This window comes from Leptopilina heterotoma, unplaced genomic scaffold (genome assembly GCF_015476425.1).
Source record: "Leptopilina heterotoma isolate Lh14 unplaced genomic scaffold, ASM1547642v1 Lhet_46, whole genome shotgun sequence".
Lineage (NCBI taxonomy): Eukaryota > Metazoa > Arthropoda > Insecta > Hymenoptera > Figitidae > Leptopilina > Leptopilina heterotoma.
Genome location: NW_025111092.1, coordinates 367,378 through 395,044, shown reverse-complemented (window position 1 = coordinate 395,044; position 27,667 = coordinate 367,378). Strand labels below are relative to the sequence as shown.

The 27,667-nt window shown below is 25.5% G+C and overlaps 3 protein-coding genes across 4 annotated transcripts; 1 reads left to right on the top strand and 2 right to left on the bottom strand.

Moving 5' to 3' along the window:
- Positions 1–278: 278 nt before the first annotated feature.
- Positions 279–1,070, bottom strand: LOC122507306. The gene is made up of 2 exons (XM_043619931.1): positions 644–1,070; positions 279–449 (listed from the first exon to the last, which is right to left on the bottom strand). Exons 1-2 carry the CDS (start codon positions 970–972, stop codon positions 284–286), a joined length of 495 nt encoding a protein of 164 aa, XP_043475866.1. The 5' UTR covers positions 973–1,070; the 3' UTR covers positions 279–283.
- A 10,490-nt stretch (positions 1,071–11,560) lies between these two features.
- On the top strand, positions 11,561–25,056 carry LOC122507291 (H/ACA ribonucleoprotein complex non-core subunit NAF1). 2 transcript variants are annotated; one of them, XM_043619902.1, is made up of 7 exons: positions 11,561–12,288; positions 12,727–12,952; positions 18,327–19,074; positions 19,174–19,288; positions 19,643–19,911; positions 20,059–20,447; positions 24,703–25,056. In XM_043619902.1, exons 1-7 carry the CDS (start codon positions 12,265–12,267, stop codon positions 24,915–24,917), a joined length of 1,986 nt encoding a protein of 661 aa, XP_043475837.1. In that variant the 5' UTR covers positions 11,561–12,264; the 3' UTR covers positions 24,918–25,056. The 2 variants fall into 2 exon arrangements, with proteins under 2 accessions (XP_043475837.1, XP_043475838.1); XM_043619903.1 differs by having other exon boundaries at positions 12,662–12,952.
- On the bottom strand, positions 24,944–27,427 carry LOC122507292 (riboflavin kinase). The gene is made up of 4 exons (XM_043619904.1): positions 27,139–27,427; positions 26,752–26,900; positions 25,546–25,648; positions 24,944–25,168 (listed from the first exon to the last, which is right to left on the bottom strand). Exons 1-4 carry the CDS (start codon positions 27,224–27,226, stop codon positions 25,065–25,067), a joined length of 444 nt encoding a protein of 147 aa, XP_043475839.1. The 5' UTR covers positions 27,227–27,427; the 3' UTR covers positions 24,944–25,064.
- Between the last annotated feature and the right edge of the window lie 240 nt (positions 27,428–27,667).

Below are 27,667 nucleotides of genomic sequence, written 5' to 3'. Positions count from 1 at the left end.
GCTTTAATTCTTACTGAATTTGTATTGCAAACAATTTTTTAAATATATACTTTAAGGAACTGTACATTAACATTGAAATATAATTTTATATGTTGTAAAAATATTGCGAACTTTAATGGTAGACTTCCCAACACAGTCCGCTGAACCGGCGTTGGAGTGTACTTATATTTTTATATAAAATATAATCAAATGTAATAATGTAATATAAGCGAACACTACTGGTGTGCCTATATTTTTCTGGGCTTGACAACTTTTTTCAGTGTATTAATTATTTATTAAATCATTATTGTTCGCTTTTAATATAAATTGCTGCTGCTGGCAATTCTGCTCCTTTTCTGTCGCAATAAGTTACTTTTGTACTACAGTCGTTATATAATTCCCACCTACCATTTAATCTTTTGCATCTTGCCATATAGTGATCTTCATGATGTGTTATAACTCCTCCTAGCCTAAAAGAAAATATAATTATGTATATAAAGATTATAAATTTTTATTATATTCCAGGTATTGTATTTTAAAAATGAAATAATTTCATTATATGAAAATTACAGATTTACTTTGTTTAGGAAATTATTAGAAAATGTTTTAATGACCTGGGTAATTATTTTTCTATATACATAGGGTGATTATAAGTAAAACGAACCTTAGAATTGTTCCCTGCAAGTTTATCTGTAGAGGCAAATCTTCCATCTTGCAAGTCAATGATTTAGTAATGTCTTTGGTTGCTCTTGCATCCAATTCGATGAAGACATGAGCATTTATTGTTAATCTAGTAGAAATGTTGAATCCGCAATTGTCTTTTTGGCAGAGGGAAGGATTTCTTTCTGTGTGGGTGATAATAGCATTTTGCAGATTTTTAAATCCTTCTTGTTCAATAATTCTGTGATTTATATAGATGGAAGGGATTTCTTCAATCTTGCAATGACCACATGTATAAAACATTGTCAGGTAGATGCTGGGTTCAGATCGCATAAGGAATTCTCACATTTCCGTTACATTACAGAAACAATTTATTGTTTGTAACATACGTGGCATTTCTTTAAATTTTAACATTAATTTACTTTGTTTTTCTGAACTTGCCTGGAAATCCTTCAATATGCAACATCTCAAACCATAAACATGATTTACTGCTCCATATTCGAGAAATACTAAAACAAATCCGAATGTCTCATTCAATGATTGTTCAATGTTCCTTAAGTAATGTGGATTATCAATTGCTGCACATGTTATTATTTGTATAATTGAATCAAATGCACATGTGTTTAAAATCATAAATTTCTTCTGATTAAAGATGATTGGTTGTGAAAACTTATTGCCATTAAGCAATAAAGGTTTTTTAATGTTTATTTTTGCAGCAGCGATAGCTGCATTTTGTGTTAACATTATGTTAGGACATTTTCTGAAGAACTTCGAGGGTTTCCTTTCTTTAATTTCTATCTTCCTTTTCTTTGACACTTTTTGCTCTATTATTTTATCAATTTTTGATTCCTTGACAATTACAGCGCTTGGTTCCATAAACTTCAACGGTTCTTTCTCTGCAGTATCTACTTCTCCTTTTATAGAATGCTTTTGATCTAAAGTTTTGGCCAATTTTAAGTCAGTGACAACAATTTCAAAATCAGATGTTTGCTTTTCCTCAACTGCCTTATTTTTCCAATTTTCAAAAGCAAACAAATCTTTATTTACTATTTCAACTGGAATATTTGTTGCAACATCGATTTCCAGATCAAGAGCCGTACTTTGATGCTTTGGAAGAAAAGTGAAATTTTCATCAAAACTTTCAATTTCTTCGTTATCTTCATGTACTGGTGAGTTTACGGTGACATTTCCTCCAAGTTCTTCGTTATCTTCATGTACTGATGAGTTTATGGTGACTATTCTTTCAAGTTCTTTGTTATTTTCATGTATTTGTGAGTCTACGGTGACATTTTTTTCAAGTTCTTCGTTATCTTCATGTACTGATGAGTTTATGGTGAAATTTCTTTCAAGTTCTTCGTTATCTTCATGTACTGATGAGTTTATGGTGACATTTCTTTCAAGTTCTTTGTTATCTTCATGTACTGGAGAGTTGACGGTGACATTTTCTTCATTTTGTATTTCTATTGTTGTTAATTCTGTTTTTTGAGTATTAAGATCAAGCAATGAGGTTCCCATCTGAATTTTTGCAATTTCTGCTGCTGCAATTAAGCATTGTGCTTTCGATGATCCGAAGTCGAATTTAAAAAATTTGTCACAACGAATTGCTCCATGGACATTATTTAAAACGTTGTTCTTGAGTTCACTGAAGGCACTTTCGACATAACAGCTCGTGGGTCGAATATAAGGAGATGAAAAATCCTTCCTATTTACCGATGTCCACAACGGAAACTCTTTGGATAACTCGAAAATATGGTTGAAAAATTTCGGCATATAATAAGCATTGGCCTCTTCGTGTTTTTTGTTTTTGTCAACTTCAGCTTTTTCTTTCAAATTTGTTAACCACATTAAAATATTGGCATCTACGTCCGCCTGTTGATGAATAAAACACTGGGGATTATTTGGATCAAGTCCAGAGGCAATAAGCTTTTTCGAACTCTGTTGGAATTCCTCACTTTTTTCGTCTGGAATGAGTTTGAACGCTCGATGTTCTTCCGTTGACATTATGTTTAAGAGCTTCAGTCTTGCAGTTTTAGCTGGAGAATGTGCAGTACTTTTTAAACAATTCCCATCGTACTGATGAATCGATACGATAAATGTGCAAAGCAAAATATCTTGGAATTGATCGAAATCATCGCAAGATATCATCAATGCTACACATTGTATGAGAAAGTCCTTGACTGCTTTACTGCACTTAGTAAAACACTTTAGCCGACAGAATATTTGGATAAGATGTGCCACATCAACTCGAATATATGTTTTTATATCCCTCTGCTTATTATTTTTTTCTGATGTTGCAAATTCAAAACATTTTGTTATGTATGCTTTGAGTGTCATAGTATTGAAAGATAACATCATTGCTCCCAATAACGCTTTTGAATAGTCGCTCACAGCTTCCCTAGGAACAGTTTTCATACACTTTACCCAGTTCAGTAACCAGTATGCAATATTAACTGTATCCTGAGCAGCTGAAAGCATTTGACCCACACTAAGCGTTATATTATTGAAGTTTATCACAATTCGATAATAAAAAATCGTTGGCGACGTAATATTGTCAGGCAAGTCTATTTTTGTAACCAGGCTACTTGTAGCGTCTACACAAACTGTTGATGCATCTCCAGAAAGACGGTTGTATTCTTTAAAAACAAAGATTTGCTCTGGAATGAGATATTGTAACTGAAATTTACTTGCAGATATGTGTTTAATTGATCCGAAATAAGGAGTCCTGTTTTGCAATTTCAATAAAATAGTTATGGGATCAGTACCGTCTTTAGGATTGATGTTTAATTCCTTATCTCTTAGCTCCTGCAAAACTTTCCTTAATACTTCATTCTTATAAAGATTTGGAGCTGGAAAGTCACCAATGTTCTGCATCTCTAAAGCAATTTGTCGACGGGTGTTAGCTGCGCCATGCTTTAAAACAATTTGGCCTATAGCCTTTCTTTTTTCGAACCGTAACTGTCGTTTAACTTCCTCGTGTTGTACTAATCGTGTATCGATACACTTAACTTGGAGCCATAAATCGGAATTCTCAATCGGTTTCGATTTAGCGACAGCAAAGAAATTATTGTTGCACTTATTGCTTTTGCATTTTCCAACAATAGTAATAAATGGTGTATTAGTATTCTCAGATGTTTGAGAAACAAAATGTTTTTTGAAGGAAAATGCACATGGCATTCTATACTGTTTCCAAAACTCGTCAGCTATTACATCGGACCATACTCCGGGAGGAAGTACCAACACTACTCGACCATTATAATTTTTTTCGACAGGCTGGATTTTATTCCAGATTTCCTTCTGAATCACGAAGTCGAAAAATTCTTCTCCATCTAACAATGGCGTAGAGAACAATGATGAACCATTTAAATTTTCATTTGACTTTTCATCCGGTTCCGATGGATCATCACTGGGTTCTAACGAATCAGTGCACAATTCTCTTTTCTCATAGATGTTTTCTATCCCCAATTTTTCAAAAACCTTCGTCCGCAATTGTCTTCTATTTTCTCTCAAATTTATATAAACGTCATGTCGAGTCCATTTATTCTGTAAACAAGCTGAAACTTTCGTGTAGAACTCATTTGTATATGGTGGTAATTTTTCACATCTCAATTCATCTCCATAAATGCAAATAGCATCAACAGCTTCCGAAACGTCAACTTTAGCTTGTCGAGGCATCTACGAAAATAAAAACAATTATAAATTATATTTGTGTTATATAAAGAATACTTATTTTAAATTTACGTATTAAATTATTAGTATAGACTTCTATTTCTTAAAATTTAAGTTTCAAATTAATTTTTTTCTATTAACAGCATATGATTGTTAGGTTCTCAATAGTAATTTTTTCGACTACTTTTTTCTTTGAATATTTAATAAATTGAGCTAAAATTTTGTATGAAAGTCATATATAATAATAAACAAGGGCAGTGATGTGCAAAATTTTAAATATCTTTAAAATTAACTATTACATATTACTTTAAAATCATCAGTTGTCACAGTCACTTCTAATCAATTTTTCTTTTTTACCGATTTCAAAGTGTTTTATTATAATTTATTTTTAAATTATAAAAACTTTCGCACATCACTGCCCTTCTTTATTATATTTTAGACTTTCTTACAAAATTTCAGCTCAATTTATTAAATATTTAAAGAGAAAAGTGGTCGAAAATATGACCATTGAATTTCTAACAGTTACATACAGTTAATGTACGTTCGAAATAAAATTTTTTTTACATGTATTTACCATTAAAAAATTGAGTTGAGTAAAGGCATGTTTTTATAATATTGCAAAAGAATTGTTTAATGTTGCAGAAAAAAATTTTTGAACTTTGGCTAATTATACGAGTTTTCAAAGTTTTTATGAAACTGAAGATACCAACGTTTTTTCAACGTAAATTTTTACTTTCAGTAATTATTTACTTTACACTGAAAAAAAATTAATTAATTTAAATATCAATTAAATATTTACTTGAATCAAATAATATTTATTAAAAGCAATTAAATGGTATTTGAACCAATAATTTCAGTATTAGAATCAAATACCAATTAATTTACTCCAATAAATATGATTTGATTCGAATAAATATTTAATTGATAATAGTCAATAATAATTAATAGTAATTAATAGTAATTAATCGATTATTTGAATCAATTAGATTTTTTTCAGTGTAATGTTAAAAGTCGGGGAAAGCAATAACATATATTTTTTGTCACGGATTTTTCAACAATCCCAGAAATTCTAGAATTTTTGGAAAACCCACAACAAAAATTTCAAATATTTTATTTTTTTGAAAAATTTGAAAGAGAAAATTTTTCAAATGACTTCCACTATTGAAATAAATATTTAGCAAAAGAAAAAAAAATTTCTGAGGCATGGAAATGATAATTTAGCTAGTCGCAAATAATAATTAGGTTGACCTGTCTTCATTTAACCAAATTTCAATAGTTCTCTATCTCAAAATCAAATAAATCGATCATATATTTAAACAAATTATGTGTTTTCTTAAGAGAATATGTTTTTCAAGAAATAAGCGGATTATACATAAGTTGTTATACATCACAAAGTTTGCAGCAACCTCGTGTCAAAATAAAAAAAATTACCTCTAGATTCAAGTATACATTGCAAACTTGCAAAAAAATGGAAATGCTAGTTGTACCTCACAAAAAAAAATAAGTTCCCCATTCGATATCAGTTAATTTATTATAAAATATAAAATTATCTTTACAAAAATTACCTTGCAAATGTTGAGTAGTGTCAATTCTGTAAGCTACATGACAGATGTCCAAGTGTAGAACGCACTAAACAGGTTAGAAATCTACAAATTCCATAAAAGTACATTAGAATTTGAAAAAATGATATACAAACAGACTAAAGCAATAAGTTTGATTCAATTATTAAATTTAATATACTTACTGGAAACAAGCAATAAAAATTATAACTTAAATCCTCGAATGTATCCACGTGCTTAACTTCGGCAAAGACAGTAAAATTAATCACATTTTCAAATAAATGGTTAACTATTATAATTACAAACAAAATTAAATCAATATGACTGCACCTGATGAGAAATCTTAAATAACAAATGTTCACAAATACAATAAAATTACGAATTAAAAAATGCGTCAACGAATTTAAAACTCTTTCCACAATGGGAAACCCAAAACATGTGAGATTTTTAAGGTTGATTCACAAACACGTTGTCCTTAAGGCAGTCTTTTCATGAAGGCTGCATTCCTATGTAGACGGAACAGAAGAATCTTTAATAGAATTGACCAATCAAAATATGTTTTCAAGAAATCCAATCATCTGATTGGTAACTTGTATTCAACTATTCAACTGTTCCACCATACTTAAACCCATGAAAAAATTAAATTATTTAAGTAAAAACTATTTATTTATTTATAAATTGTTTATTAACAATCGTTGAATTTTTAATACCAATCATCAGCATAAGCTAAGGCTCAGAGGGAAAACGTGCGTGAAGTTGGCACAACAACCATATAATAATTAACTTTTCTGGTATGGAATCGTTTGGTCATCGTTTGGTCATGTTAGGAAACTAACTTTCTACGTTTGGATGCAATAAATAAAAAAGTTATTCAACTTTTAAATTTATAGTGCTAACTTTACATTTGCACAACAAAAGTTAATATATTTTTAAAATTTTAATGCCAATCGTTTGGTCATCGTTTGGATAAGATTGGAAACACCATTCAAGCGTTTGGACGATTCATAAAATAATTATAAAACATTTTAAAGATTTTTGTTCACAGCACACTGGAAATAAGGCTATTCAAGTTGGGTGGGGAAACATTTAAAGATGGATGCTTGCTGGTGCACAAACAATGAAAAAAATAAGTAAAAGGGACTGACAACTAAATATAGAATAATTTTTTATTACACTATGGTTAAAAAATGATTTTTAAAAAGTTATGGTTGAAAAACTTAAGTCCTATTGAGTTTAATTGAATTTAATGCACTGTTTGTGCACCAGTAAGCATCCATTTTTAAATGTCTCCCCACCCAACTTGAATAGCCTTATGTATAAAGTTGCGTAAAAGGATCTGCGCATGGGCATTCTTAGCGCGAAATTTTGAAATCTTCTTGCATTACTCATAAAGATTATTATTGTTAGTTTTTAAATAAATTTTAGGTTATTATTATTACTATTATTTTTTATTTTTCTACTATGAAATCGTTATAGTAATAATAATAACCTACAATTTATTTAAAAACTAACAATAATAATCTTTATGAGTAATGCAAGAAGATTTCAAAATTTCGCGCTAAGAATGCCCATGCGCAGATCCTTTAAAGGTACTGCCACAGCTCTCTGCTGCCTGCGCAGGCAGCTGAGATACAATGAGAGTGAGGGAGAAAAAGCATGAATTTGAATTTTCTTTCTCCCTTACTCTCATTGTATCTCAGCTGCCTGCGCAGGCAGCAGAGAGCTGTGGCAGTACCTTTACGCAACTTTATACATTTCCAGTGTGCTGTGAACAAAAATCTTTAAAATGTTTTATAATTATTTTATGAATCGTCCAAACGCTTGAATGGTGTTTCCAATCTTATCCAAACGATGACCAAACGATTGGCATTAAAATTTTAAAAATATATTAACTTTTGTTGTGCAAATGTGAAGTTAGCACTATAAATTTAAAAGTTGAATAACTTTTTTATTTATTGCATCCAAACGTTGAAAGTTAGTTTCCTAACATGACCAAACGATGACCAAACGATTCCATACCAGAAAAGTTAATTATTATATGGTTGTTGTGCCAACTTCACGCACGTAGAGGGAAAAGATTGATCCCATAGCTCCCAATGCATGTTTGCAACCTCAAAAAGAGAATTTCAGTTTCCTAATTTTAATCAAAAAACCTATATATTTATTTTATTAAAAGAAAAAAAACATTCAAAAAAGATGTAAAAAAAATAATAATAAAATTTTTATAGGCTTAAATATTAAAAAATGTATTTAAATAATTTTTTGAAAAAGTAATCAAAATCATTACACATCATAGTCAACATATGGTTGGTACTACTGGAATATTAGTATATTGTCAGAGGTTAACCTCAAATTTTTTAGTGTTGAGAACACGAAAATTACGATGGCTATAGCACTCAGAGAAATAAATTTTTTTTTGTAAAAATTATATATTTATTTATGAATTGTTTATTAACAATCGTTGAACTTTTACTACCAATCATAAGCGTAAGCTAAGAATTAGAGGGAAAAAAGAATTTTTGATGCACAACAATTTTTAAGCTAGCACACAGGAAAATAATTTTTTTTTGAAAAAATTGTTTATTTATTTATGAATTGTTTATTAACAATCGTTGAATTTTTACTACCAATCATCAGCATAAGTTTAGAATTAGAGGGAAAAAAGAATTTTTGATGCACAACAATTTTTAAGCTAGCACGCAGGAAATAAATTTTTTTTTTTGTAAAAATTGTTCATTTATTTATGAATTGTTTATTAACAATCGTTCAATTTTTACTACCAATCATCAGCATAAGTTTAGAATTAGAGGGAAAAAAGAATTTTTGATGCACAACAATTTTTAAGCTAGCACTCAGGAAAATAATTTTTTTTTGAAAAAATTGTTTATTTATTTATGAATTGTTTATTAACAATCGTTGAATTTTTACTACCAATCATCAGCATAAGTTTAGAATTAGAGGGAAAAAAGAATTTTTGATGCACAACAATTTTTAAGCTAGCACTCAGGAAAATAATTTTTTTTTTTGTAAAAATTGTTTATTTATTTATTAATTGTTTATTAACAATCGTTGAATTTTTACTACCAATCATCAGCATAAGTTTAGAATTAGAGGGAAAAAAGAATTTTTGATGCACAACAATTTTTAAGCTAGCACGCAGGAAATAAATTTTTTTTTGAAAAAATTGTTTATTTATTTATGAATTGTTTATTAACAATCGTTGAATTTTTACTACCAATCATCAGCATAAGTTTAGAATTAGAGGGAAAAAAGAATTTTTGATGCACAACAATTTTTAAGCTAGCACTCAGGAAAATAATTTTTTTTTGAAAAAATTGTTTATTTATTTATGAATTGTTTATTAACAATCGTTGAATTTTTACTACCAATCATCAGCATAAGTTTAGAATTAGAGGGAAAAAAGAATTTTTGATGCACAACAATTTTTAAGCTAGCACGCAGGAAATAAATTTTTTTTTTTGTAAAAATTGTTCATTTATTTATGAATTGTTTATTAACAATCGTTCAATTTTTACTACCAATCATCAGCATAAGTTTAGAATTAGAGGGAAAAAAGAATTTTTGATGCACAACAATTTTTAAGCTAGCACTCAGGAAAATAATTTTTTTTTGAAAAAATTGTTTATTTATTTATGAATTGTTTATTAACAATCGTTGAATTTTTACTACCAATCATCAGCATAAGTTAAGAATTAGAGGGAAAAAAGAATTTTTGATGCACAACAATTTTTAAGCTAGCACGCAGGAAATAAATTTTTTTTTTTGTAAAAATTGTTTATTTATTTATGAATTGTTTATTAACAATCGTTCAATTTTCAATACCAATCATCAGCATAAGTTTAGAATTAGAGGGAAAAAAGAATTTTTGATGCACAACAATTTTTAAGCTAGCACTCAGGAAAATAATTTTTTTTTGAAAAAATTGTTTATTTATTTATGAATTGTTTATTAACAATCGTTGAATTTTTACTACCAATCATCAGCATAAGTTAAGAATTAGAGGGAAAAAAGAATTTTTGATGCACAACAATTTTTAAGCTAGCACGCAGGAAATAAATTTTTTTTTTTGTAATTACTGTTTATTTATTTATGAATTGTTTATTAACAATCGTTGAATTTTTACTACCAATCATCAGCATGAGTTTAGAATTAGAGGGAAAAAAGAATTTTTGATGCACAACAATTTTTAAGCTAGCACTCAGGAAAATAATTTTTTTTTTTGTAAAAATTGTTTATTTATTTATTAATTGTTTATTAACAATCGTTGAACTTTTACTACCAATCATAAGCATAAGTTTAGAATTAGAGGGAAAAAAGAATTTTTGATGCACAACAATTTTTAAGCTAGCACGCAGGAAATAAATTTTTTTTTTTGTAAAAATTGTTTATTTATTTATGAATTGTTTATTAACAATCGTTGAACTTTTACTACCAATCATCAGCATAAGTTTAGAATTAGAGGGAAAAAAGAATTTTTGATGCACAACAATTTTTAAGCTAGCACGCAGGAAATAAATTTTTTTTTTTTGTAAAAATTGTTTATTTATTAATGAATTGTTTATTAACAATCGTTTAATATTCAATACCAATCATAAGCATAAGCTAAGAATTAGAGGGAAAAAAGAATTTCTCCTGCTCAACAATTTTTAAGCTAGCACTCAGGAAAATAATTTTTTTTTTTGTAAAAATTGTTTATTTATTTATGAATTGTTTATTAACAATCGTTTAATATTCAATACCAATCATAAGCATAAGCTAAGAATTAGAGGGAAAAAAGAATTTCTCATGCACAACAATTTTTAAGCTAGCAGGCAGGAAATAAATTTTTTTTTTTTGTAAAAATTGTTTATTTATTTATGAATTGTTTATTAAAAATCGTTGAACTTTTACTACCAATCATCAGCATAAGTTTAGAATTAGAGGGAAAAAAGAATTTTTGATGCACAACAATTTTTAAGCTAGCACTCAGGAAAATAATTTTTTTTTGAAAAAATTGTTTATTTATTTATGAATTGTTTATTAACAATCGTTGAATTTTTACTACCAATCATCAGCATAAGTTAAGAATTAGAGGAAAAAAAGAATTTTTGATGCACAACAATTTTTAAGCTAGCACTCAGGAAAATAATTTTTTTTTTTGTAAAAATTGTTTATTTATTTATGAATTGTTTATTAACAATCGTTTAATATTCAATACCAATCATAAGCATTAGCTAAGAATTAGAGGGAAAAAAGAATTTTTTATGCACAACAATTTTTAAGCTAGCACGCAGGAAATAAATTTTTTTTTTTGTAAAAATTGTTTATTTATTTATGAATTGTTTATTAACAATCGTTTAATATTCAATACCAATCATAAGCATAAGCTAAGAATTAGAGGGAAAAAAGAATTTCTCATGCACAACAATTTTTAAGCTAGCAGGCAGGAAATAAATTTTTTTTTTTGTAAAAATTGTTTATTTATTTATGAATTGTTTATTAACAATCGTTGAATTTTTACTACCAATCATCAGCATGAGTTTAGAATTAGAGGGAAAAAAGAATTTTTGATGCACAACAATTTTTAAGCTAGCACTCAGGAAAATAATTTTTTTTTTTGTAAAAATTGTTTATTTATTTATGAATTGTTTATTAACAATCGTTGAATTTTTACTACCAATCATAAGCATAAGTTTAGAATTAGAGGGAAAAAAGAATTTTTGATGCACAACAATTCTTAAGCAAACGCGCAGGGAAGTAAATTATTTATTTAAAAATTCTTTGTTTATTTAAAAATTAAGTTAATAATTAAGTAACATTTATTTATTAAGTAGAAGGTATTATTATTATTATTTTGATTAAATTAAATAATTTTGTCGTCGTACTAAAAGACATACTTATATAGTTTGAATTTCCCTGTTGATAAACATGGCCGACCGTTGTGCGCATGCGCAGTATTGTGTAGCACGGGTAGCACGTTACTCTGTGTATTATATTTTGTTAATTTTTTTTAATGTTATATTTTCTGCAGTTTGTATTACCAAAAGTCAGGAAGTAGTTACCAATCACTACCAAACGACTACCAAACGGTTTCCAGTTTTTATTTTACAAAAAATTGTATTTGCAGTGCTATCGTGAAATTAGCACGCCAAACTTAAAACTTAAATAAATCTTTCAATTTTCGCTACCAAACAAAAAAAACTGACTACCATACACTACCATACGATTACCAAACGAATTCAATTAATTAAATATTAATTTTCTCTAGTTGTTGTGCCAACTTCACGCCGCTTAGACTTTAGTGCAAAAAAATATTGGAGAAAAATTTAATATTTTTCATCTTTCAGTTAATGTGATTATTTAACTGATTTGTGACAGTAAATTGACGAAGAATTAAGAAATGGACAATACTCTGGATATACAGGTTTTTTATTTAACTTATAATCTTTTATAAATCATTAAAATTTTGACGATTTTGACGCTCCACCACTTCCACTATTTATTTATTTTTGAAATTAATGAATTAATTAATTAAATATTTTTAACTAACTGTTAAATAATTCTCATTATTAATCAATAATTCTTTTTAAGTATGTAAATAATTGAAACAAACCAAAAAACCTTAAAGCGCGAGTAATTTAAAGGTTATGTTTACTTCGTTTTTGTGTTTTGCACGTGCTTTTCATCGTGTCCGGAACTCCTAAAAAATCATCAAAAATATAGAATGAATTTTAAAATTGTTTTCAAACGAAATCTTCTTAATTTTTCTAAATTGTAATTTTATATACATTTTTTAGATTTCGTAAATTAAAAAATTTACGATAAAATTTTAAACTTATAAGAAATTTTCTTAAATATATAGAAGAGAATCTATATTATGACAATGGAAGTAGATTTGGAAAAACCAGGAAATTTAGAAGAAAGTATAACAGAACTTGCAAGGAATGAAATTGACAGTGTGACAAGTTCAAATAAAAATGTTTCTGAAACTGAAAAATCACTTGATTCAATATATCAAGACAATAAAATTGAAACTCATTTAAATAGCGATTGTGCTCCAATAATGGAAAAGCAGAATCATAATGAAGGTAATGTGGAAGATTTTCAATTATTTAGAATTATTATTTATGACTTTTTTATTTTTCAAATAGTCTACCTAACTAAATGATAATTACAGACCTCAGATTGACTTAAAGCGCAAAAATAGTCGAAAAACTCTATTATTTTATTCAGTGTTGTCACAAAAATTACATTTTTATTTCCCTAACTATTTATTGATTTCTAAAATCAATTATTCAAAACTTTGATAATTTTATTAAATGAATATTTAAATGCTTAATTTTATTTTCCCATAAGAATTAAAATTTTTTAATTACAATTTCAAACTTTATAAAATTTAATTATTTTTAAAAATTACAACTGAAACCCTTTCATAATTTAATTATTTTCTAGAATTATAGAGTTATTAAGATGAATTATAAAAAATAAATAAACGAAAATAGTGAAAAAAAAGTGCTTTTTATAAAATTAATCTGTTAAATGTTATTCTGTTATTCTGTTTAAAATAATTTAATTCATTCAAGAAATTTGATTAAATTATTGGAAATAATTCAATTCTTTAAAATAATTGCTTTATTTTTTTTTATTATAATCGATTTTGTTAACAATTATAATTAATTATTTGAAAAAAAATAACACCTAGATATTCGTACCGGCTTACAACTTCAATTCGTTCTTTACCAAAACCAAAATATTTCAATTTTTTAGCCCTTGACCTTCCGGATTTCGTAAAAACAACTATTTTAGTTTTAGTAGCGTTTACTGTTAAGTTATTTTCTTCGCAATACAAACGAAGAGCTTCTAATTTTTTTCTCACTTCTGAAGGTGAATCTGAAAGCATAACATAATCGTCGGCGTATCCTAGCATCATAATTTCTATAAGATGGTTAATGGCAACCCCTCTACAATTTTTTAAGATCAAATACTCCTCCATATCCCGTATAAACAATATAAAAAGTAACGGGCTAAGGACTTCTCCCTGCAAAACCCCCCTGGAAACATTAACATATTGCGTTGTTCCGTCCTTATTCTTTATACAGGTATATGCTTGTGAATAAAAACTTTTTAGAATATTTATTAACTTAGAAGATAAACCCAGACTTTCCAATTTTCTCCATAATAGATTATGCGAGATTGATGGAAAAGCTCCCTTAAAATCAATGAAAATAGCATACAAGATAGCTTTTGGTTTAGCAAGATGGATCTGAATGATAGAAAGTAGTGTAAAGAGATTATCCATACAACTTCTTCCTTTTCTGAATCCGGATTGAGATTCCGGTATCAGATGTAAATCTTCAGCCCAAGCTACCATTCGCATATAAATTATTTGAGTGAAAAGTTTCGCGATGCAATTTACCAAAGTTATTGGTCTATAATTGTCAGGATTTGTGACTTCCCCCTTCTTAAAAAACATAGTGGTAGTCATTTTACCCCAAGATTCGGGGACATATTCTTTCTTTAAAATCGAATTGAAGAAATGTGTAATGAATAAAACCCAATTTTGTGGTAAACTTTTATAGAAATCATTGCTAATCCCATCAACTCCGGGAGCCTTTCCACACTTACACCATGAAATACATTTAATTACTTCGGCATAGGTAATTTCACCGTCTAAATTTGGTTGATAACATCTTAGTGACGCAGTATTCAAAGAAGTGCCGGTTGCAGAAATCTTATCTCCTTATCCTGGAGAAGTATGGTCACTCTTTGCGAGTAATGGATGATAAGCGTGTTGTATCGTCAAGCAGTCTTTGCATTTATCCTTCTCTCCCCATACGATTGGGTGCGCAGCCATACCTAAAAGCCAGAAACTTGCTATCTTGTAAGAGAACATTTGCTCAAATTAGATTATGTAATAAGTATGTCAATAGAATAATAACAGATAATTTTGTGTATAAATTCGAAAATAATATGATTTGCGCTGCTTGTAGAAGAGAGTTAGACTCTCTATATCATATTTTACTGGACTGTCCTTCATGCTCTCATATTTGTGAATATCACTTCCCGATTCTTTTAGAAAAAACTGATCGAACCGAAGCTTGGAGTGAGATTTTGTCATCGGAAGATTCTAATGTAATTAAAAGATTCGTACGTATGATTGTGGAGATCCTGGGTGAGCGTATCTCTAGATTCTAGAAGTTGAATGTTTTGCGAACAAGAGAGGCTTGTGATTCAAATTTTATTTCGTAGCCATATTTTAGTTTATTGTTTCTTATTTTTTAATCGCTCTGATGTATTGTAATATAATGAGACTTCACTTGTATAAACCAATAGGTTATGAAACGAGTTAATAAATATACTCAAATAATTAATTATTTTACTATTAAATTTGATTAAAATTATTGATAATAAATTAATTTTTCTTAAAGAATTTCTTTAAGTTTTTTTTGAAAATAATTGAATTAAATAAAGAATTTTTTCAACATTTTAAAATAATCGTGTCTGTTAATATAATAATAATAAAAGAATAAAAGAATTTTTTATTTATAAAAAATAAAAATAGTTGAATTGTTCCAAAGAATTTATTAAAATTTTAGGAAATAAATGAATTTTATATAAATATTTGAAAATAATTAAATTCTTTTGAGGAATTCTATTGAAATTGTTTTGAAAAGAATTGAATTTGTGCAAAGAATTTTACTATTTACAAAAATAATTGAAATGATTGAAGAATTTATTAAAATTTTAGGAAAAACTGAATCGTTTTGAAGAATTTTATAGAAATATTTGAAAATAATTAAATGCTTTCAAAAAATTCAATTAATGTTGTTTCGAAAATAATTAAATTTCGGTAGAGAATTTTATAAAAATTAAGTATATTCAGAAATTTTCAAAATAATTGTATTCATATGTATAAAAATAATTAAATTTTTGCGAAGAATTTTATTGTTTATAAAAATAATTGAATCGTACCGTTTAGAAGGATTTATTAAAATTTTAAAAAATAATTGAATTCTTTCGTGAAATTTTATTAAAATTTTGTTAACAAATAATTGAATTTTTGCGAAAAATTTTACATTTATAAAAATAATTGAATTCTTTCAAAGAAGAATTTGCTACTTTTAATAATAATTGAGGGGACGGCTTCTAAAAGGGGATACGCGTGGATTCTCGCGTTTAAGTTTTGTCCACTTGGTCAATTTTTGAAAGTATTACAAATTGCAATTTGAATTACCGAAGTTTGTGGAAAATGGAAAGGCGCATCTTTTTTCTTTAAGAAATAAATTTATATCTTTTTTAGTTTATAAAATAATGAGAAAAAACTAAATTTTTGAAAACCAAAAAATTTAAATGTTTTACGTCTTTAACTCGTGCTGGTGTTTTTGATTTTTCATATTTTGTAATCAAACAAAAACAAACTCACAGATTAAGGTTTCCTGAAACCAACTATATTTTTAAAACTTCAAAATCTTAATTAATAAAAAGTTTATTAATTTTTTCGAAATACATTGCAAAAAATGTTTTTTTTAACTTTCAACGCTTCGTTTATCTAGGAAATTTCAAGGTACAAAAAACTTCCAGTGAGAAAGTTTTTTATTACGATACGGACAAGTTTTCTCTAAAATTTTATTAAAATGATATGGATATTTACAAAGTTATTAATGTTTAAAGCGTATGGTGCGTCAGATTTCTTGCGCCTGGAACGCATTGAGTACCGAATTGTTCGTTTGCATGGAACATATTAAGACTATTTTAGTTTATTCATTTGTTTACTTAAAATAAATACAATTTTTATTAAAGTCACTGATAAATTTTTGCAATATTATTATTATTAAGAAGTAACCAATAATAATTAGCCAAAATCGTCTGGAAATAGTTAAAATTTACTGACATACAAATAATTAGTACACAGTTATTTTGACATAAATGTAATGTTAATTTAACTAATAAAAGTTTATTAAGAATAGTAAAAATATTATTATTTTAATTTTTGACTGGTTTTTTAATATCAAAGTAATTATTTTTAAATAATATTTAACTATGGATTATGACGATTCATCTAACTTTATATAACAGTAGCATCAGTTTATTTATTCTAACATGTATTGTACGTAAAGATATATGAAATTATTTTTAAAAAAATATTGCAGAATTATTCGCAAAATAAATTGTACAATAATTCCATATTGTATTTAATACTTGAAGTTAAAACAAATTTTATTTTATTTATATCTGTATTTTGGCAAACATTTTCATACAATAGATTTTTTTTTTGTTATCATGTGCACTTCAAGGAAGTACCTAACCCTTTTTTATATGCTATTTTTCTCAAAGTTGTCATTTGTTTTCACTCTACGGAAAAATATGGTGTCCAGATGAGTCGCGGTTGCCGCGACCGTTGACTGCAAAAAAAAGGGTTCGGTAAAACCCAATACAATTTTCCCAGGATTTCGAGATTTTTTTATCACAATTAAGGAAATCGATATCTTTCTCCAAACGGACAGGAGTTTTTTAATAATTATTTTAAAAACATTAAATGTAGTAAACGAGATCATTTTGACGAAGAGTGGAAACCTTGAACTAAATGAAACAAGAAACTTAAAAATAAGAAATATTATTTTAGTTGACTTTTGTACATATATAACAAAATAAAATATTTATGTTAAAAATAAATTTCAATAAATTTTATTATATATATTGACAAACACATTTTTAACGCGTTGCAAACGAACAATTTGGGACTCAATGCGTTCCAGGCGCGAGAAATCTGACGTACCATATGCTTTAAACATTAATAACTTTGTAAATATCCATATCATTTTAATAAAATTTTAGAGAAAACTTGTCATTGAATTTGAAAATTGAAAATGTTTTAAAATCACACTATTCGTCAATACTTATACGTGAGAATCCACGCGTATCCCCTTTTAGAAGCCGTCCCCTCAATTATAGAGAATTAGATTTTTAATAAAATTTAATGTAATATTTTTTTTGCAGATATTTGAATTTTCGGAAATATGTAATTGAAAATATTGAAAATAATTGAATTTTAATAAATTATAATTGAAAAATTCTAAGAATTCAATTATTTTAAAAATGTGCAAGCAAAATTCTTCAAAAGATTTCTAAAAATATAATGAAATATTTTTAAAAATTTTATTATTTTCAATAAAAGTTTAAAAAAATTTGTAATTGAAAAATTTGACTAGTTATTTTTCGTACTATAAAAATCGAAATAAATTGCATTTTTATACCATAAAAGTGGTATTTTGTTCAAATATTTTGTAGAATAGGCGAAAAAGTCCTATTTTTTCAAAATAAATTGAAAAAAGTCTAGAAAGCCATACTATCCGAGGCCTGTTTAATTATATATCTAAATAATTATTTTTTTTATTTAATAATTATTCATTATTAATTTAATTGTTTTATTTAAATTATACTAATCTTATATTATTTACGTAGCTAATTGTCAAAAGACAACAGCGCTAAGTTCCATAGCAATGGACTATTATTCTTCAGACTCAGAAATGGATGAAGTTAACAACGAAGATTCACAAATGGAATTAGTTACCAATGAAGAGCAACAAGTGAATATAATTACTAATAAAAATCCACCAATGGAAACAGTCAGCAATAAAACACAGGAAGTTGAAGTAATCAATAATAAAGTACAAGAAGTAGAGATAATCAGTAAACAAACACAAGAAGTGGAAATAATAAGTAATGAAACACTAGAAGTAGAAATAATCAGTAAACAAACACAAGAAGTAGAAATAATCAGTAATAAAACGCCAGATATAGAAATAGTCATTAATAAAACACAAGAGGTGGAAAAAATCAGTCACAAAACACCAGAAGTTGAAATAATCAGTCATAAAACACCAGAAGTAGAAACAATCAGTAATAAAACACAAGAAGTCGAAATAGTCAGTAATGAAAAAGTATCGCCGGAAATTGAAATAATCAGTCATGAGAGAGCAGAAGTGTCAATAATCGATAAGGAAATTTCGGAAATTGAAATAAATAGCGAAGTGGAAGTTCTTAAGGAATATCGATCTCACAATGAAATTACTTGCAGCAGTGATGAAGTCGATAGCGAGGAAGATTCAAGTAGCAGTAGCAGTAGTGATGATTCCGAAAGTAGTAGCGACAGTGAGAGTTTATCTGTAAATAGTGTAAAAAGTTTGAATGAAAACAAAAAAATAGCAAGGTAACTAATTTAAAAAAATGGTTTATAAGTAATTTATCAATTTTCCAAATTTCAATTTTTTTTCTACTATTTGTACTTTAACAAATATTTTTTTTACAGTGAAAAAGGCAAGCAACGTGTTAGAAGACAAAGTAAAGGAGAATTTGATGATCTTCCACCTATTGAAGATCTAAACATTAATGTTCCTGAAGTACTTTGCGATCCACTAGGAGAAGTAATTATTATTTTTTTACCTCTAAATTTATAATAATAATAATTAGAGGTGTGCAAAAAGCTCGAATAGCATGGTCGAGCTCGAGCCAGGCTCGAGTTTTAGTCACTCAAAAATATTTGAGTGCTCGAAAAATTCAAGTGCTCAAAATTATTTTAGGTTTAATACTGCACGTGTCGGATGGAATTTGGTTCAAGTTCGGATTGATTCTGCTCAGTTCTGCTAGAAAAACGAAAAGCTTGAAATACTCGATCGAGCTTTTTGCACAACTCTAATAATAATAATTTCTTTCTAATTTATTTGAAAAATAATTTGTTTCGTATTTCTTCTATTAATGCTAATATTTGTATTAAACAGGTAGCCTGGATCGTTGATCAAATGGTAGTAGTTCGTCCAAAGCCAGGTAAACCAACTTTGAATTTAGAATCAATTCTTTTCATAGAACGAGGTCGTCGAGTTTTGGGTCGAGTATTTGATGTTTTTGGTCAAGTATCAGATCCCCATTATTGCGTTCGTTTCAATAACTCGAAACATATTCAAGAAAATAACATAAAAGTCGGCATGAATGTCTACTTTTGTCCCAATACGGAATACACTTCCGTTGTTTTCTTACATGAACTCACCAAGTATGTAAATCTAAATTATTTACATAATTATTTACTCTTATTTTTCACAATTTTTTCTGTATTAATTTTTTTTTAATTTGTGAATTAAATTCTATAATTAAATTATATTTTTAAAGAAAAAAAAATTGAAAATATATTTGATTGTAGGATGAAAGCTTCTGATCCGACTGATGACGATGAGCCGCCTCAATTTTCCGACGACGAGGAGGAGCAGGCGTATTATCAAAATTTGAGGAAACAACAAAAATCTGAGAAAGCCGTCGCTGAAAGTGGAATACCAACGAAAAAGAAGCGAACTAGTCAAAAATCTTCAAATGCGAAAAAGAATTCAACTGATTGGAAGTCACATCATCCTTGGAATACGAAAAGAAATATACAAAATAATTCTACTGCACAACGATTTTCAAGTCCTCAGGATTCTTATTCGCAAAATTGGTATGGAGCCACGCCGCCGTATCAACAGAATCCTTGGCCTCCATATCCGGTGTTTCCAAATCCAGCATGGTCGATGTATTATCCTTCGCCAAATTATAGAGGTAAGAAAATCTAAATATGTTTTATTCTGTCTTTTTTTTAATAATTACAAACCTTGGATGTTTACATTTTTGGACTTTTCCGACTATTTTCAAAACAGGCGACTTTTTCGATTATTCTTACAAAAATTGTAACAAAATACCACTTTTTTGCTATAAAATGCAACTAATTTTTATTTTTATAATATGAAAAATTAGTAGTCAAATCTTTCAAAAATGGTTTTTGGATATTTTTTTAAAGATATTTACATTTTTGAAAAATATGATTAAAAAGGTTTTAAATAATTGAAATTTTATTCAAAACAATTGATTTTTTAAAAAAATTTAGGTAATTAAAATTTGTAAATATGAAATAATAAAGAATTTTAATTCCAAATTTTTTAAATTATTGAATTTTCAAAAAATTTAAAGAGAAATATTGAAATAAAACTTTGAAAATGAAAATGAATAAAAATTGTGTTGAGAAAATTTTAATAAAATATTTTTAAAAAGAATAATTAGTAGAATGTTTTTATTATAGTTTTTTTAATTTAATTACTTTCATTATTTTAAATTACACATTTAAAAAAATTCAAATATCTATAAAAAGTAATTAACTATATATAAAAATTTTGTTAAAATCTAATTTTTTACAATAATTATTAATAAAGTTTCTAAAATCAATCATTATTTAAATTTTTTATTAAAATTTTTCTAAAATTAAATTAATTTTTTAAATTGTTCAAAAATTCTTTTGAGAAATTCAATTTTCTTTGAAAAATTATACTACAATATTTTTAAAAAAATTAATACTTATTAGATTTTTTTTTATCATAATTTTTTAAAATTCAATTATTTTCGAAAAAAGTAAATTAAAATACTTAAAAAATGTACTTTTTTAAACTTATCAAAATTTGAAAGATTACGTATGTTTAAATGTTTGCAATTAAAATTCTTCAAAAACTTGATTAATTTTTAATATTTTCTAAAAGTTCCTTTTAAAATGGTCTGTTGCATTTAAATTATTTGGAAATTTTTAAATTACATAATTGAAAAATCTATTATCTTTAAAAAATTATTCTACAATAAATAGTTAGAAACCTAATGTATCGAATTTTTTTGTTATAATTTTTTAAAATTCAATGATTTTTCATATTTTCAATTACTTATTTTTTTTCGAAAATTCATATATCTACAAGGAAAGAATTACATTAAAGTATTGTAAAAAATCTAATTTTGTAAGAATTATTATTTAAACTAGCAAATGTTACGCGCGGAACGTGATATTCAATTTATTATTATTATGCAAATTATAACATTTTCTATTTTCAAATATGAATTTTTTAATAATTTCAAATTCAAACTTTAAAAAAATTCACTTATTAACTAATTTACTAATTAATTATTCTTGTTTATTAATTTCAAAAATTTTAATAAAATTCTTCTTAAAAATTCAATTATTTTCATAAATAATAACATTCTTCGTAAGAATTCAATTATTTTTATAAATAGTAATATTTTTTGCAAAAATTATATTATTTTTAAACAAAATTTTAATAAAATTTCACGAATAAATACAATTATTTTCTAAAATTTTAATAAATCCCTCGAAACAATTCAATTATTTTTTTAAATAGTAAAATCTTGGCAAAAATTCAATTATTTTCAAAAAAATTCCAGGAAAGAATTCATTTTTTTTCTTAATTCGTTATAAATTATTTCAAAAGAATTAAATTATTTTCTAACATTTTAATAAATTCTTCAAAACAATTCAATTACACTATGATACAAAAAATGAAAAAATAAAATTACTTTAAATCGGACCTACCACAACTTGTTCGTCTTGAAAAACTGAAGAAAATGGTATATAATAAATTGCTTAAACACCCCCAAAATTTCATTTTAGAGACAAAAAACCAATTTTTTGTACTTTACGTATAAAATATCTTGTAACTTTTTCATTTTTGATCCGATTTCAACCATTTTTTTTCATTTTAAAGCTGAAAAATAGGGCTTTCTAAACCTAATTAGTGTTTTTGGTTATATTTAAAAATTAATTCAAAAAATTCAGTAAAAGTTCGAAAATTGCAAATTTTTAAAATAATTTTTCAACTTTAGTACTAATTTTATGCCCCAAATATTATTTGGAGTAGTTTTTTTCAATTACACGTTTAAAGAATATTTAATTCTGCGACAAATGCGATGTTTTCAAAATAATTCGTTAAAGATGGCCTGAGTTATTCCATTTTTTAGTTTTGCAGACATAATATTGAATTTATGCATTTTCTTCTTCTTTACTAATATTTGTTGCTGTTGCTTTGTTATTGATTTTTGACAACATTTTTTTTATTATAACAATGCAGTAAATTGTGTTTTTAATTTAAATATTAAGTATTAACGATAAATCCAAAGAGATAAAATTCAAATATTACACATTAACATTTTTTTAAAAATTATATTACATATTGTTTTTTTAAATTTACTGTTTTATTAACGGATTCCACAAGTTGTCTATTAGCTACATAATATTCAAACAAATGATTCTTTGTACAAAAAAAAAGTCGAAAAAATTAGCATTTTTAATTCAGATTGTAATTGTTAAAAATTATAAACGATTTCAGAATATACAGAAATATTTTAAGATATTATAATTAAATCTAATTACTTTGTTTACTCCCTTTTAAATTTTTTATTTTAGGCTAAAAATTCTGATATAACGGTTTTACGATTCCCGTTGGAAAATGGTTCATATTTAAATTATGAAAATAATTTAGTACATTGTTAAAATAAAAAAAATGTTGTCAAAACTCAATAACAACGCAACAGCAACAAATATTAGTAGAGAAAAAGAAAATACTGTCTTAAGCATAAATTCAATAATATGCCTGCAAAACTAAAAAATGGAATAACTCAGGCAATTTTTAACGAATTCTTTTAAAAAACATCGCATTCGACGCATAATTAAATATTCTTTAAACGTGAAATTGAAAAAAACTACTCCAAATAATATTTGGGGCATAAAATAAGAACTAAAGTTGAAAAATTATTTTAAAAATTGCAATTTTCGAACTTTTACTGAATTTTTTGAATTAATTTTTAAATATAACCAAAAAAACTAATTAGGTTTAGAAAGCCCTATTTTTCAGCTTTAAAATGAAAAAAAATGGTTGAAATTGGATCAAAAATGAAAAAGTTACAAGATATTTTATACGTAAAGTACAAAAAATTGGTATTTTGGCTCTAAAATGAAATTTTTGGGGTGTTCCAGCAATTTATTATATACCATTTTCTTCAGTTTTTCAAGACGAACAAGTTGTGGTAGGTCCGATTTAAAGTAATTTTTTACTGTTGCACAGTGTTATATTTGTGAATAGTAAAATTTTTTGCAAAAATTCATTTATTTTTAATAAAATTTCATGAAAGAATTAAATTTTTTAATTTTTAATAATATTTTTTCGAAAAAATTCAATTATTTTCTAAAATTTTTTAATAAAATTCAATAATTAAATGTTTACTTTCAATTATTAACAAACATGATTATTTTAAAAACTTGAAAGAACTTGTTCATAAAATTCAATTATTTTAAAAATTTTAAATTAAAATTGTTAAAAAAACTAAATTATTTTTAAAAAAATTCAAAGAAATTCTTCAAAAAGAATTTAATTAGAATTTTCAAAAATTTTAACAAAATTTTTCGCGAGAATTCAATTAATTTCTTAAATAATACAATTCTTCGAAGGAATTCTATTATTATCAAATTTTTTGAAAAAATTCTTTGCAATAATTCGATGATCTGACAATACATTAATTTTAAAATTGAAAATATTTAAAAAGAAAAATTATTTTAAAAGTATTTTTAAAAAACTAATTTTGAAAATTTCTCTATTATAATTTTCAAAAAATCAATTCTTTTGCATATTTACAATTGAAATTTTTTAGAAGTAATTAAATTTTAGAATGTTTGAAATTGACCATTTAACAAAATTATGTAATTATGGAATAATTTGATTTAGAAGGCAGTGAAAGGACAGGAAATACAAAATGGAATTTTTGTGACACCAGTGAATAAAATAAACGATTTTTTCGATTTCTTTCTTGTATCTTTAATCGACTAAAACGCCTTTTTTGGCGCCTTAAAAATCGATCCGAGGGCAGATATAATCGAATTTTTTAATTTTTTTAAAATGTTCTATAATTAATCTAACGCAGTAATTTTAATTTATCTTGAAGCGTTTTTAATACTTTGACGTAAAAACTTTTAACAAAAAAATATATTTAGGTTTCAGACCACAAATGGGTTTTCCATCTTCCTTTCAACAATCATCACGATTTTCAAATTCCATGACATGGAACACGAGGAGTCAGGCACCATCTTCACAAAATCTTCAATCAGAAGCTGAACCAACAATTACAAATTCAATTGCCTTAAGTCCACCTCCACCTCCACCGCCTCCATCCATTCCTCCGCCAAATCCCTCTCCACCAGGAATGTAAGATATATTTCTTTTTTATATTTTTTCTTCAATTTATAAAATTTATTTTTACATTTTCTCTATAAAAATATGCAAATAACCCTTGTATATACACGTTAATGTTTAGGTCTCTTGTTTCAATAAATATAGATTAGAAATTACTTTTGCATTATTGTTCAAAAAATGAATGACTTTTATATTCACACATTTTTGGTTCATCGAGCTTCTTTTTGGCAATTTCAATGTCGTTTTGTATTTCTTTTATTAAATTATCTGAAAAAAATACAAGAGAATTTTGAAAAGTCGAGTTAAATGATATTCAAAACTTATTATCAGTGAAATAATAATAAAATTATTAAGTATTAGAGTGAATGAAAATATAAAATGTTCTATGATTTATATCATAAAATATGTTAAATAGATGAATTATTAATATTAATTATTTTAATGATTATTATTAATTATTTATACTTAATTAATTATAGGAAAGAATAGAATATAAAATTATAGTAAAGCATAGAATATAATGTTTGTTGAGAAAAAGAGATATTTAATAATTAATTATACAGTAATTTACGTACAGAATATAAAAATATATTTTAAAAAATAAGATTTGAAAATGTAGCTAAATAAATAAATTTTTTTCTTACCAACAGACGTGAAATCTTTCTCTGGCCTTATATATCCGGTGATAATAATTTTAATCGTTTCACCATAAAAGTCACTGGGAAATTCATGAATCAAGTGAACTTCCTAAGAAAAAAAAAGAATTCTTTTTAATCCTCAAAAAACATTATTTAGCAAATTATTTTATTCATAGGAAATGTTACGTGAAATTCAATTTATTATTATTATGCAAATTATAAAATTTTTTATTTTAAAATAAATTTTTGAATAATTTCAAATTCAAACTTTAAAAAAATTCACTTATTAACTAATTTACTAATTAATTATTCTTGTTTATTAATTTCAAAAATTTTAATAAAATTCTTCTTAAAAATTCAATTATTTTCATAAATAATAACATTCTTCGTAAGAATTCAATTATTTTTATAAATAGTAAAATTTTTTGCAAAAAATCAATTATTTTCAACAAAATTTTAATAAAATTTTACGAAAGCGTTCAATTATTTTCTAAAATTTATAAAAATATTTCGAAACAATTCAATTATTTTTATAAATAGTAAAATTCTTTGCAAAAATTCAATTACTTTTAAATATAATTTTAAAAATATTTCATGAAAAAATAAAATTTTTAATAAAATTTTACGAAAGAATTCAATTATTTTTAAAAATTTAATAAATCTTTTACAATTCAATTATTTTTTTACAAAAATTCAATAATTTCCAATAAAATTTCACGAAATAATTCAATTTTTTTTTTAATTTGTTATAAAATTTTTCAAAAGAATTCAATTATTTTCTAAAATTTTAAAAATTCCTTCGAAACAATTCAATTTTAAAAAATTTTTCGAAAGTATTTAATTATTTTCTATATTTTAATAAAATTACTTAAATTAATTAAATTATTTTAGAAAATTGTAATAAAGTTCTGAGAAGAATTTAATTATTTTCTAAAAATTTTAATAAAATTCAATAATTTAATTGTTTAATTTCAATTATTAGGAAACACGATTATTTTAAAAGCTTGAAAGAAATTGTTCATAAAATTCAATTTATTACTGTCAGAATTTTCAATTAAAATTATTAAAGAAACTCCTTTAATTAAAAAAAATTCTCTTAGAAGAAATTCAATTATTCGCAAATTTTTTGATAAATTTCTTTACAAGAATTCAATTATTTTCATAAATAATAAAATTCTTCGAAGAAATTCAATTATTCTCAAATAATCTTACCATAGATTTTTTTTCATTTTTATAAAAAGGATTCCAACCAATACTCATAACCATTTTGTAAATTGATTTTTCCAATAATGCCCAACCATAGTAAATTCCAGTACCAAATTCTTTGGGTAATGCATCGACAACATCTTCAGGAAGATTTGCTAAGTTAGAAAAAAAAGTTATAAAAAATTATCAAGTAAAAAATAAAAGAAAAATGATTTTTTTTCGGTAAAATAAATCATTTTTACTATAGGATAATAGAAAATTTCTCCAGAGAAAAAACTACTGAAGTGGTAAAAAAACATTAAGACCTTGAAAATTTGAAATTGAAGAAATATTAATTGAGGTGAAGTAATTAAAAAAAATTATTACGAATTTTTATTATTTATGTTAAATTACCTGTTGGAATTCCTAGAGATTTTGATCCTCTTCCAAAACCTTGAACAACTTTTCCAGTTGTACAATAAGGTAAAAATTTACTAAACATCGTTCTTTATTTTAGCTTTTAACGTTTTTCAGACAAGAATGCATTAAATACTGATATAATTCCAATACTTCAGAGCAATAATGATAAGGAAAAATCATTTAAAACTGTTCATTATTGTATAATAAAGATAATCTATTTCTTTAATCTTTGGTATGTATACAGCATCACGTCATTTAATTATTATTGTATTCTAGGGACTTTATGAATTAAAGGCGAAGGAAAAAAAACTATATTTCAAAACATGTGATCATTGTGATCTCTAAGGTTGGAGTAGGTTAACTAACCTTCCTTACACTTATTCATTTTATTTTATGAACAGTGAACAGAAATAAACATACTTAACCGCATAATTCCTTAATTTTATATATTTATTTATTTACAAAATAAATTCAGAATGAAAAAAAACTTGATTTTATAAAAAAAATTTATTTTACTTTAAAA

Coding starts and splice junctions, on each gene's coding strand:
- LOC122507291 (XM_043619902.1), top strand. CDS start 12,265: ATGGACAATACTCTGGATATACAG. Junction 12,289..12,726: donor ACAATACTCTGGATATACAG/GTTTTTTATTTA, acceptor TTAAATATATAG/AAGAGAATCTATATTATGAC. Junction 12,953..18,326: donor AAAGCAGAATCATAATGAAG/GTAATGTGGAAG, acceptor TTATTTACGTAG/CTAATTGTCAAAAGACAACA.
- LOC122507292 (XM_043619904.1), bottom strand. CDS start 27,226: ATGTTTAGTAAATTTTTACCTTATTGTACAACTGGAAAAGTTGTTCAA. Junction 26,901..27,138: donor ATCTCTAGGAATTCCAACAG/GTAATTTAACAT, acceptor TTTCTAACTTAG/CAAATCTTCCTGAAGATGTT. Junction 25,169..25,545: donor GAAAGATTTCACGTCTGTTG/GTAAGAAAAAAA, acceptor TATTTTTTTCAG/ATAATTTAATAAAAGAAATA.
- LOC122507306 (XM_043619931.1), bottom strand. CDS start 972: ATGCGATCTGAACCCAGCATCTACCTGACAATGTTTTATACATGTGGT. Junction 450..643: donor TTGCAGGGAACAATTCTAAG/GTTCGTTTTACT, acceptor ATTTTCTTTTAG/GCTAGGAGGAGTTATAACAC.